Consider the following 12,402-nt stretch of genomic DNA (forward strand, 5'->3'; position numbering starts at 1 on the left):
TGCAGCACCGCCATAATGACCGATTTACTCCAAGGCGTGGCCCTCGTTACCGGCGGCGGCTCTGGTAAGCTTACTACACGACCGAATATATGTGCGGCCAGGCTCAAGAGTTCGTAGGCATCGGGCAAGCGACGTGTATTGCACTTGTTCGGCATGGAGTAGACCGTGTCGCAATATTGGACATTGACACTGCAGGTATGAGCCAGACAAGCAAGTTGATCAGGACTATCAAGGAGGTGGACATCATAGAGATCTCCACCAACATGGCGAACGAGTCGTCAGTGGTGCAGGCCGTGCAACAAGTCATCGATCGCTTCGGGAGAATCGACATTGCCGTCAACAACGCTGGCATCGGTGGGTCGATATTACCCTCGACAGAAACATCCGTTCAAGACTTTCATAAGGTTATTGATATCAATTTGATTGGGCTTTGGATCGGCCAAAGAGAGGTCATTCGTCAAATGCTCAAACAAGAACCTCAGCAGCTGTGGTCTCTAATCCCCTGAACCCTGCGTCTTGAAAACTGGCTGTTCTGACTGACCAAACAGGACTGGAACGCCCGTCAGAGGCACCATTGTCAATCTATCCTCAACATTCGGATACGTCTCTGCGGCTGGGACGACTCCGGTCCCCGCCTACGTTTCTAGGTGAGCAGTTGGCCCGGAAGCATTCCTGAGGCAGTTGTTGTCTGTTCTTGGAACTTCGACTGATCACTGTTGCAGTAAGCACGGAGTTCTGGGAATTACGAAGCAGGTAGGCTGTCTCACTTCCTTCTAGACTATAGTTCTAAGTTCGATGAAGGACTCGAATAGTTTTGCCAAAGACGGCATTCGGATCAATGCCATATGTCCAGGGTATGTTTTCATGCTCGTCCGAACCGTTAGGTTTGCGGAAGCGAGCTTACTCTGATTTTTGCAAAGCTACATCAATACACCGGCCATAAAGGCGGCTGCAGAAGCCAGCGAAGCAGTTCAACTTGAAAAGTTGAAGGTTCCGATGGGGCGATTTGGTGAGCCCAGTGAGATAGCTGAGGCGATTTGCTTTCTGGCATCGCCAATGAGCAGCTACATGACAGGGGCGGGCATGATTGTTGACGGGTAAGGTCCCCACGTGCAATTATGAATGCTTGTGCTCGACTAACGAGTAGCTTCCAAGTGGTTTCACAAATGTTTAGTTGAGGATCCTCTCTATGCCGATCTGGCCACCCGAGTCAACCGGCGGCCGGAGGACAAACCTCCGAACGAATGCATCGGGAAGGGTAGTAACAAGAGCAACATCATGGCTGTGTGATTATCCGAAGGCTCTAGAAGTACAATTAGGTTAGTTCAGTGATGAAAGGTCGCTTGTAGCTATTCATATCATCGTTCTTCGATCGCAAGTCAGGCTTTTCGCCCTAAGAATTTCTCATTACCTCCATTCTGATCACGAGATTTCAACAGAAAACACTTCGCCGCGATGGGCTCCGATGCGTACCTTGCAGCAGTAAGAAGCAGAAGAAGCTATTACGAGTTGGAAGCACGGTCGACTATTCCGGATGCCAAAATTCAGGAGATCGTTAAAGAGACTCTTCGGCACACCCCCAGCACCTTCAACTCCCAATCAACCAGGGTTGTGCTTCTACTAGGGGCAGAGCATACGCAACTCTGGAATGATATCGTCAAGCCGGCCGTGAAAGCCGTCATGCCCGCTGAAGGGTGGCCCGCTACGGAGGCAAAGTTGACTGGCTTCCAACAGTCTTATGGAACTGTAAGCATCTTTTGAGAAAGGACATGACGTGACAGGCTCCGGTAAAGTTTTTTGCCCGCAAACTCACCAAAAGGATATTGTAGGTCCTGTTATATGAAGATCCCAAGGTCGTTTCGGCCTTACAAGTGCAATACGCATTATTCGCAGACAAATTCCCGCAATGGTCTGAACACACCAACGCAATGCACGCCCACGTCCGTAAGTTCACCCAAACCCGGTCCCTTGCCTTGTTATTTTGCCAATGGAGCGGATATAACATTGTTTATAGTGTGGACAGCGTTGGAGCAAGAAGGCCTCGGGGCAAGCCTGCAGCATTACAACCCGCTCATAGATGAAGGTATCTGTAAGCAGTGGAAGATTCCTGAAGATTGGCAGCTAAAAGCTCAGCTGGTGTTCGGAAAGCCGACGGGCCAACCTCTGGAGAAAACCTTCATGCCGATAGAAGAGCGGCTCAAGGTTTTTGGCGCCAAATAGACAGTTTCACACATAAAAAAAACTTAGTTTAGGACTGCAAATGGACTTGAGCTCACAATACAGCCGTCTCTGTTCCGGTCTCTTGAACCCCACTTGCCCAAAGTCGTGAACCTGTATACAAGGATGAAGGCGGCAGCCATCGAATGGAGTGACTGAAATTCAAATGCCTTGTTTCGTGGGAGTAGCATCCGGTGGAGGGGCTGGATCATATCGATCGTGGGCTTTCGGTGGTCAGCTTGCTTCCGCCTGGCCCTCTACGGCCATGCAGCGCTACGTCCTCTTTGTTCGGGACCTGAATGGACTGTATAGGTTGGCCTCGGCTGATATGGGCCCCTCCGGGTGGCCGAAGGTCAATTCTGACAGTACTTCGAGTTCTCGAACTGTGAATTTTGGCACTTCCATTCACATCTCGAGAAGACATTGCCGTCGTTGTCATTCATACCTGGTAGCCTACCTTTAGATTTACGTGTATTCGTCACTCTCACAACAAGTCGCCTTTGTAGAGCTTACGCTCTTCAGAATGAACGGTCATATCGAGGCATCTGATGAAGCCTCGACTCCTATTCCTGACGTCGAGGTCATCCCGGACAGTACCATTTTGATTGCTGGAGGAGGACCCGTGGGCTTGACGCTTGCCACGGTCCTTGCTTTTTATGGTGTGAAAAGCGTAGTTCTGGAAAGAAACGCGACAACTACAAGGTTTGATGCACTCTTACACACTTCCGATGAACCGGCGTGGGTCTAACCGTTTTGTTTGCTTGTAGATGGCCGAAAATGGACTTGACCAACGTTAGGTCTATGGAGCTTTTCCGTAAACTTGGGCTTGCAGACGAGTTGCGGAAACAAGGTGAAATCAGATACTTGTGAATACATCGCGCCTTGAAGACTGATTGAACAGGTGTTCCTTCTCATCTACCCTACCCCGTCCTCATCTCAACCGGCTTGGGGGGCCCTGGTCCAATCGCTGAATGGCAGCATGGCACGGTGGACCAGTACAGGACCAGAGTAGCATCAAAGAATGACGGCTCCATGCCGTTGGAGCCATGGCAAAGAATTTCTCAGGCCGTATTCGAGAAGTGGCTTAAAGGCATCTGCGACAAAAACCCGCTCATTGATCTTCGATTTGGTTGCAAAGTCGACGGAGTCGAGGATCTTGGTGATGGGGTGCGAGTGACTACGACTGATGTTTCGACGGGGAAACAGGGTCAGATTGCGTCAAAATACCTCGGTGGCTGTGATGGGGGCTCAAGTAGGGTACGCCGAAGTCTGGGAATACCGCTCGATGGCGGCCCAATGTAAGTCTTCTCTCAGTGCGATGCGGACAATTCTGACCGCGTTGTTCGCCTTCAGGCCAGTCTACGTTCTTTTGGTCCACTTTAAGTCTCGAGATCTGACTCGCCTTCACAAACATGGACGATTTTGGCATATCTTCTTCGTGGGAGAAACAGGCCTGGGCTCTTCCATAATTGCCCAGAATGAGAAGGACATCTTCACTACTCATCTTCTGCTGCCAATGGACCAGGATTGCGAAGGGATTGGATCCGAAGAAGCAGTCTACAAAGCCTTGGGAGCCTTATACGGCCCATATCCGATCAAAATCGACGAGGTTCTTGTTCGATCGACATACCGGCCAAACATCGCCATATCTCGAAGCTATTCGGGCTGCAATGGGCATGTGTATCTCGGTGGCGATGCAGCCCATCAGAATATTCCAACCGGGGGTTACGGTGAGACTGGGTGAAGCACAATCATCCGACAAGGTGACTGACTCTCTACCACAGGCATGAATATGGGCATTGCGGATGCTTTCGAGCTCGGCTGGAAATTGGCCGCTGTTGTCAATGGCCACGCAAAACCTTCCATTCTGAACACTTACGAACAAGAGCGGCGGCCGATAGCAATGACCAGCATCGAGCGCTCCGGGGTCCACATGAAAGTCCACATGGAGGTTCCTGGATTAGTCGAGGGTAAAGTTCGAGAACTGGATGCAGATACCGAGGAAGGCCGACGACTCAGGCGCATTGTCCATGAGCATTACGAAACCCACGATGGCGAAAACACCGACCTTGGCATCGAGATGGGATATCGATACACCTCCAGCATCATCATCCCGGATGGCACACCGGCACCAGCGTGGGAGCCGTCGACATACTTGCCCACCACCTTCCCCGGATGTCGGGCACCCCATGTATTTCTCCGGGACGGTACCTCCATCATTGACGAGTTCGGCCGTCACTACACGTTGGTTGAATTTTGTTCGGGCGAGGACCACGGTGCCAGACATCTGGTGGAAGCTGCATGGCGCAACAGGGTTCCTTTGAAACATCTGGCCCTCGTCGATGAGAAACATGCAAGAACCATCTACGAGCGCAACCTTGTGCTGGTTCGTCCTGACGGCCACGTGGCTTGGCGAGCTGACGAGGTGGACAATGTCACGGCTGCTACGGAGATTATCGCTATCATCTCGGGGCGCAAGGAGACGGACAGTATTTCCCAAAGAGCAGGAGCGGTCGAATTGGTCATGGAACAAGCTGGCGGGGTTTTCGCATTTACCTCGACTACAGGACTGGACACCCAAACCGCCCAGTTCGAGCTTGAAAAGATGGGCGGATTCCAGACTTGAGACGTTGGACCAGGGGGGCTTGTCACCAAGGCTCGAAGTTCGGGAGTTCGGGGGAGACGCCGAAAGGAAAGGGTAAAGCGTCAAATATGCCATCATGGGGCTCATGCCCCATTCTGAAGAATACCCAGTACGGCGAATGAATTCTAAAAATCCATTCAATGGTTCACGCCGTCAAAGTTACACCTACCCCACTCTGGTGCCGCCGGCCTCCGTCGTCGTCGATGGAGGAAGCGCTGCTTGTTTAAAGTGACAGCGTTCTGGGCGAAACAGAATTAACTGCCTAGTTTTGAAGTACGTTTACTTACCATGCCGAGGCCGAGTGGGAACTTACGACCACAGCGACGAATCGTAACTAAGGTCAGCAAGCGAGATCGATACCTCGGGTCCCATGTTGCGGAGGCATTTATCTCTTAGCTCAAACGGAGCAGGCACTGGCTGGGGGTGTGATTCGTCTCTTGGATCCTCGAGGTCTGCAACCTGGATCATTCTACCCAGTAGTTACAACTTCATTCTAGATTCTAGCCAAGTTTGTAATTCAGCCGCAAGGGTCAAATCTGGGGATCCCCAGACCCCACGCCCCAGATGCTGCTCCTCTAAATGGCGTCTGCCGCCCGCTCAACGCTTCGAATCCTCCTCATCCCAGAGTTGAGTATTAGTCTCTGCGCACCGTTACTTTGATTGTTCCACCTGCATCTAGTTTATTGATTGTTGAATATCATGCAGCCCAAAACTGGGCCGATACCCGCGTCGTCTCATCATCGCGAGAGAAGACAGGGACACAAGTCATCGCTTGCTTGTAATTTTTGTAGAGCGAAGAAAATCAAATGTACGCCACCAGGCCTCCGGAGTCGATGGCACAGTTGGTGCTGATCGTTCCCTGTGAATTGTTAGGCAACGGTGGTCATCCGTGTCCGAACTGTGCTGTAAGCTCAATCAGACACAGTCTGCTCAGTTTTCTTTGCTCAACCACATCACATCCAGGACCACCGGGTCTCTTGCGACTATTCAGCCGGCGCGCGCCGACGTGATCACAGCCCCAAGGACTACAGGGCGCTACAAGACCGTATGAGCAGGGTTGAGGCTATGCTAGCCACGCCGACAGCAAAGACCACCGTCGAATATCCATCACAGGAGGCCGGAAGCACGATACCACCATCTGAATCGCAGGGCCGCTTTTGTTCTTTCACCTTCCAAATGAAGCCTATTGCCTCAACCGATGACCCTCTACATTCTCCTCCCATCATCAACGAGTTGCCAGGGATCAGAGGGTATGACGCTGTCAACCCGGCCTCAGCCGCCTCCGCTCTGCAGCCTACAAAGGAACCGATACTAAACATGGCACTTCCATCATTGGCGCCAACACCGGCTGATCGTACGGCTATTCTGGTGGATCACGGGATGTATACGCCACCTAGTCAAAGCAGCCCTATGAAATTGTTGCAAGACAGTGCACGTGAAGATGACGGCAGCAGCACTTGTCCGCCAGAGGAGGAGGTAAGCTTTGATCCTCTCAAAAGCTTTGCCTTTTCACAGACTCACACGTACATTCGTCTAGTTAACATTCGAGTATCATGGTCGGTGGCCCGCCCATTGATCATCAACACTGATGAAGTTACTGATTTCAATTATAGGACCCGGCTCCTTTCTCTCCATCTGCTCAAAGTCGGGAATAGAGTGGGTGGCGGAGAAGACTGGAGTGCCAGACTTTGGACAAATCGCACAGAACTTGGCGTCAGATGTCTCTCGAGCGCTGAAATTGTCTTCGTCTTCTACTTCATCAACTACGCGCACCCCAGAGCCAGAGGAACAGAAGGCATGGGAGTACACCAAAGTGTATTTTGAAGAAGACCCGGATGCGAGATATGGTCTCATAAATCGGTCAACGTTCGAACCTTTACTACGCGCGCATCTGAAGAAAGATGGCTCTTCAGAGGCTGAATCTGATCCGGCGTGGTATGCTCTCAGAAATACTGTCTACGCTGCTGGTTGTCGTATCGTGGACTTGAAGACCATGTCCAAAGGCTCAAAAAAGAGTGTCATCTCACCATTGAGCTGGAGCTACTTTTTGAACGCACTTTCGGTTCATACAGACTTGTTGTACTTCAAGACAAGCCTGATGGCGGTCCAAGCTCTAGCCATGATGGTAAACTATGCTCAAATTCAAGAGCGCGAAGCATTTACTGAACTGCAGGTAGGCAGTGTTCGTTGAGGCTATCGGCTGTCCTTCCATCGACTACATGTTGTGCTCCTGTGCCATGAAACTGGCGCAAGCGAAAGGCCTCCACAGGCAGCCGGCCGCGGCCTGGAATCTTAGCAAACCCGCCATTCAATCCCGAAGCTTCCTCTGGTGGACACTGTATGGATATGAGCGAATGAACGCAAGCCGTTCAGGCCGACCATTGGTAAGGGGCACACCGTCAGCCTGTTCTAACATTGGTATCTGACTATAGCCATCGTTCCAGTCCATCAGCGATGAAGACATCACGTGCCTGCTGCCGAACGAAGCGCCGGCTGACAGTAGAATGAACTTTGAATTGTTATTGGCAGCGATGACCCATTCTAGGCTGTCTGGGCTCATTTCCCGAAGGATCGGAGCTCTTAAGCAAGCGGAGGAAGTCAGTCTTCAGAGAATAAGTGAGACCATTGCGGATCTCAGTCAACAGCTGGATGACTGGTGGAACGGCCTCCCGGAATTTGTCAAGAAAGACCTTAACGCCTCAGCGCCGCTGCCCCCAAACGTCTTATTCCTCCATGTCGCCTACCTCCATTACGCTCACTACAGCAGCCTCGTTGCCATCCACTCTATCCTCGTACATCCATGGAATTCGATAATCCTCAAAATCGAATCCGACCAAAAGGAAGAGCTCGCGGCGTTGGCTAGTGCCAGCATGGACTTATATCTCAAAGCTACCCGACGATTCATCCACAACCTTCCGCAAGTAGACATGAATGCGCTAACTCCCAAATGGCAAGTGGTCTTCATCACGCATTGAATTATAACCAACAAACTAAACAATCATGCCAGGTTTGCATTCGTCACGCCGTTGTATGCGGTCACCAATCTCTTTATCTGCATTTTACAGTATCCGCAATCCCTGACAGCCGAGTCGGACATTGTTCTAATGCATCAGGTGGCCGGGCATTTTAGCTACCTTGAATTTGCCACCGCGGACCGTTCATATCCTTTCGTCGGGCAGATGGCAAATCTCGCCCGGCTAGCGGTCACCAACGCCAGAAAGCGCGACCTAGGGCCTGTTGATGATAGAATGCAACTGGACATTTCTCATGCCGACGGGTGCAAGGATCGGACCGACCTAGTCACTTTCAACGATGTAAGTCGAGGAGCAGGGTGGAAGACTGTCGAGGCACCATTGGCATAACATTGAGCGTCATCAAGCTAATCACGTGATAACAGGCTTTGTTGGATGGTATCACCCTCGATATGGGTGACAACGAACAATGGGCGACACTGATTGGTTGGCCTGATGTGAATGATTTACCTGAGATGGACAGCATAGTATGAGTAGAGAATTGCTCCCGGTGTGTTTTCATTCACACCGAGGGAAGACAATGCAGCAGAAATCTGTATCGTTGTTGCACGAACGCATTGTTATAGAAACACAAAAGACCAGGATTCACCAGATATTTGTACCCTCGCTTCGTGATCGACTAGCACAGTCAATGTACTGTAAATAGTGACGCCACGCGACCCTGGCCTCCGACGGGCGTCATGGCGGCTCGGTGAACAGCGCCGAAGGTAAAGGTAAGGCATTCCGGAGTTCATTCGGCAAGGAGTTCTTGTCTAACTACTCAGCCTCCGAAGAGGCGGCCCGACCGAAGAGATGGCCCGACCGAAGAGGTCGGCCTAGCCAATACCTGCCTACTTCTCAGTCCCGGTGTGTTGACGGAGATAGTGTAACGCGCAGGGCATCTCAAGGTTGCAATCTCCATTATACCGCCTCTCCTTGGGATCGAACATGAAAGACCTTTTGCTAAGAAAGATTTCGCAATGCTCAAGTCCCTGCACTGGCTCGAGTCTGCGCACGTGTCGGCTTCGGAATAATCCCCAGCAGATCGTACGCGCGTGTAACAGACTATACGCAACGGTTCATCAGGTGCAGAGCCATACGTGGTCCAGCTTATCCTGAGATAATAGGCGGCGCTAACTGGTCGCAGGAGAAGCCTAATCATTATGATGAGAGCTTCGATGTCATCGTTGTCGGATCCGGGGCGGCAGGACTGACCGCAGGCTTTGTCGCTGCTGCTCGGGGACACTGTCGCGTGCTCGTCACCGAAAAGACCGCTCTGTATGGGGGAACCTCAGCCTATTCCGGAGGGGGTCTGTGGCTTCCTGGCAACCCCCATATGGAGGCAATTGGCATGCCTGACACGAGACAACAGAGCGAGGAGTACATACGTCAATGTCTCGGGGGCTCCTACCAAGAAGACTTGATCTCTGCGTATTTGGACTCTTCTCCGGAAATGGTTCGCTGGATGGAAGGCAATTCGGAGGTCAAGTTTTTTGGGCTACCGTTTCCCGATTATCACATGGATCGTAAGGGAGCCGCCTACGGACGGACGGTTATGACACGACCCTACGATGGGCGGCGTTTGAAGAGACTTGTGCGCCAGATTCGATACCCGCTTCAGGGCATGAGCGCCTTTGGGTCGATGCAGACACCGCTCGGAGAAATTGGGACGTGGCAGAAGCCGTGGGCAAGCTGGAGGAACATGAAGTTTGTGTCCTCCAGTCTTCTGCGATACGGTGCCGACTTGATTTTCTATGGTAAAGGAACGGATTTGTGCAACGGTAATGCGCTGGTTGGTCGTCTTTTAGAGTCGGTAACGAAGACTAGAATTACCTTGTGGTCAAACACACCCGCTATTGAGCCTATCTTAGACCAGGGCCGAGTCGCTGGTCTGGTCGTACGTCAAGAGGGCCGAGACCTGCGCATCCAGGCAAAGAAAGGCGTTGTCCTTGCTACTGGCGGCTTTGCGCGCTCTGCGTCCCTCAGCCGCAAATACTTGCCCTTCAGCGACTATACCGCAGCGCCGAGAGGCAACACCGGGGATGGAATCGGTCTTGGTATTGCCAGCGGAGGCCACCTGCCAGCCCCCAATAAAGATAACGGTTTGTGGGCTCCCATATCTGAGCTTCACGGCCCAAAAGGACAGGTGCGACATTTCCCGCATCAAGCCCTTGACCGCTCGAAACCGAGGTGCATTCTGGTTGACGGCGATGGCCTCCGGTTTGCCAACGAGTCGGCACCATATCAACCCTTCGGCCATGACACCCACGCGGCGGGAGTCCAGAAGCATTTCATCATTGGGGACTCGGTCTTCCTCAGGCGTTATGGCATGGGCCTGGCACTTCCTTTTCCATATCCCGTCAGCAGATACTTGATGCGCCACTACCTTGTGAGCGCCCCCACGATTCGCGAACTTGCACGCAAATTGCGAATCAATGAGGAGAATCTCGCCGCAACGGTGGAAAAGTTCAATGGTTATGCCCGGGAAGGACGCGACCCTGACTTTCACCGGGGCGAGGCAATCTACGATCAGGCATATGGGGATGCATCAAACAAGCCAAACCCTTGCCTGGGGCCACTGGAAAAGCCTCCGTTCTACGCCCTCCCTCTTTATCCCGGCAACGTGTCGACCATGTATGGTCTGGAGACAAATATCAATGCTCAAGTCTTGGATGGTTCCGGCAAAGCTGTGCCAGGATTGTATGCCGTTGGAGCCGACATGAACAATCCAATGAAAGGCTTCTACCCTGGCGGCGGATGTACGTTGGGGCCCGGGATGGTTTTTGGCTATCGGGCTGGACTTCATATTGCTGGGAAATTGTGAGTTTATATGAACTCGATATTCAATGACTAAATCAGTCGGATTTGTGGTTTGGCGAGGGTGGCTGAATGTTGTTTTTGTTTACATTCATGTGGCCTCACTTTAATGCTTGCCCTTTCAACCTCCGAACGTGCTGAAACAGCACTCAGCTTTGATCCATTAATCCTCGCCCTCAAAACATCTGAATTCTTGAACATTTTATCCCATTTGACGGATACCTCTGAATTTTCACAAAGTTCGTCCTGTGTAATGGTGGCGCTGAGATTGGTACTTTAGTAAGACCTGTTTCAAAAAGCAGGAGAGAATTTGCGGGTTTCACTGACCGTGCAAATCGTACGAAACAGAGCGGCGCCATGCCGTGCTCTAAGATGTAAGTGCCCATTAGTTATTCAGTAAGCCAGCCACGCACCACAGCCAATGCAGCTATCTCCGACTGGCACCGGGCGAGCTCCCGAAGGCGGAAATCGTTGTAGAATAAGGCCGGGAGCGTTGACATTCCGAGATTCCCTCACATATAGCCCGGCACCGATCTGCGGCCAAACCATTCCGGACTTGTCATACTGTAGCAAGTTCGACAGCTTTCGTTCTGCATCGTACAAGCATGGCTTCCTTTGGGAAATTGTTGCGTTTCAAGAACGTTTCCGGCCAGATTCTTTACGGAGAAGTCAAATCTCTTGATAAAATCACCTCTGATACCATTATTGGAGCGACTGTTCCGGTGTACGATGGAGAAGACCCATGGGCGGCAGATTTCAAGCTCTCAGGCCGTGAGGAAACAGTGTCAGAAGTATGCTCTTTTATGTACTCCCAACCCTGAAACATCTAACAAGCCTTCTTTCAGGTCCTTGCGCCACTTGCGCGGGTGCCAATCTTTTTGTGCATTGGGCTCAATTACAAGAAGCACGCAGAAGAGGGAAATGTAGGTTCATTAATCGACCGCTTTTTAAGAATTCAACCCATGCGTTAACTAGGCATCCAGATGAAAGTTGGGGACTACCCACAAACTTTCTACAAGCCTGCAGGTACGCTAGAAAAACTTTGCGAACCACCGATGCTTTTATTGACATGCACAAAAGATGCGTTGGCCGGACCTTACGATGATATACCTATCAATCCAGCCTGCCAGTGGATGGACTACGAAGTAAGTTTCGTTCTCACTTTCGAAAGGCTGTCATAGAGTTCCCACTGACAATAGTGCACAGGTCGAACTGTGTGTGGTAATTGGCAAAGACTGCAAGAATATCGGTGAAGATGAGGATGTAACTCAATATATTCTTGGCTATACCGTTGGCAATGATGTTTCATCAAGATGGTGGCAGATGCCGGAACGATCGAGCAATCAACCATCTGCAGCAAAATCCTTTGACAAGTTTGCGCCGATCGGTCCAGTTATCACTTCACCTAGTCTCATTCCCGATCCAACAAAGCTGAAGATGCGCAGCATCGTAAACGGAGAACAGAGGCAGATCACACAGACGGATGATTTGATCTTCGACATTCCGGCCATTATCCGCCACTTTAGTCGTGGCATGACGATCCGCAAAGGCACTGTCATCATGACTGGAACCCCAAGCGGCGTTGCCGCATTCATGAAGCCGCCGGCATGGCTCCAAGATGGGGATGTCGTCGAGATGGAGCTTGAAAACGTGGGGACTATGCGAAACAAGATGGTCTTCGAGAGATAGGTGTACTTGGTTGTTTGCCCTGCG

The 12,402-nt window shown here is 51.4% G+C and overlaps 6 protein-coding genes across 6 annotated transcripts; all 6 read left to right on the top strand.

The window, feature by feature from the left end:
• Positions 1–15: 15 nt before the first annotated feature.
• On the top strand, positions 16–1,101 carry A1O5_11680 (uncharacterized protein; the record flags this gene model as incomplete). Its single annotated transcript, XM_007752252.1, has 6 exons — positions 16–64; positions 118–490; positions 549–647; positions 723–753; positions 802–854; positions 921–1,101. The coding sequence occupies 6 exons, from the start codon at positions 16–18 to the stop codon at positions 1,099–1,101; spliced, it is 786 nt and encodes a 261-aa protein (XP_007750442.1).
• Positions 1,102–1,455: 354 nt separating this feature from the next.
• On the top strand, positions 1,456–2,220 carry A1O5_11681 (uncharacterized protein; the record flags this gene model as incomplete). The annotated part of the gene is made up of 3 exons (XM_007752253.1): positions 1,456–1,746; positions 1,830–1,944; positions 2,015–2,220. The coding sequence occupies 3 exons, from the start codon at positions 1,456–1,458 to the stop codon at positions 2,218–2,220; spliced, it is 612 nt and encodes a 203-aa protein (XP_007750443.1).
• A 520-nt stretch (positions 2,221–2,740) lies between these two features.
• Positions 2,741–4,843, top strand: A1O5_11682 (uncharacterized protein; the record flags this gene model as incomplete). Its single annotated transcript, XM_007752254.1, has 5 exons — positions 2,741–2,919; positions 2,985–3,067; positions 3,119–3,515; positions 3,571–3,947; positions 4,002–4,843. The coding sequence occupies 5 exons, from the start codon at positions 2,741–2,743 to the stop codon at positions 4,841–4,843; spliced, it is 1,878 nt and encodes a 625-aa protein (XP_007750444.1).
• Positions 4,844–6,037: 1,194 nt separating this feature from the next.
• On the top strand, positions 6,038–7,836 carry A1O5_11683 (uncharacterized protein; the record flags this gene model as incomplete). Its single annotated transcript, XM_007752255.1, has 5 exons — positions 6,038–6,337; positions 6,399–6,417; positions 6,475–6,986; positions 7,039–7,245; positions 7,306–7,836. 5 exons carry the CDS (start codon positions 6,038–6,040, stop codon positions 7,834–7,836), a joined length of 1,569 nt encoding a protein of 522 aa, XP_007750445.1.
• A 1,372-nt stretch (positions 7,837–9,208) lies between these two features.
• A1O5_11684 (uncharacterized protein) lies at positions 9,209–10,696 on the top strand (the record flags this gene model as incomplete). Its single annotated transcript, XM_007752256.1, has 1 exon — positions 9,209–10,696. The coding sequence occupies one exon, from the start codon at positions 9,209–9,211 to the stop codon at positions 10,694–10,696; it is 1,488 nt and encodes a 495-aa protein (XP_007750446.1).
• A 598-nt stretch (positions 10,697–11,294) lies between these two features.
• Positions 11,295–12,378, top strand: A1O5_11685 (uncharacterized protein; the record flags this gene model as incomplete). The annotated part of the gene is made up of 5 exons (XM_007752257.1): positions 11,295–11,480; positions 11,535–11,612; positions 11,673–11,715; positions 11,770–11,834; positions 11,896–12,378. 5 exons carry the CDS (start codon positions 11,295–11,297, stop codon positions 12,376–12,378), a joined length of 855 nt encoding a protein of 284 aa, XP_007750447.1.
• Between the last annotated feature and the right edge of the window lie 24 nt (positions 12,379–12,402).

Source organism: Cladophialophora psammophila (assembly GCF_000585535.1).
Source record: "Cladophialophora psammophila CBS 110553 chromosome Unknown aczJe-supercont1.27, whole genome shotgun sequence".
Taxonomy (NCBI): Eukaryota; Fungi; Ascomycota; class Eurotiomycetes; order Chaetothyriales; family Herpotrichiellaceae; genus Cladophialophora; species Cladophialophora psammophila.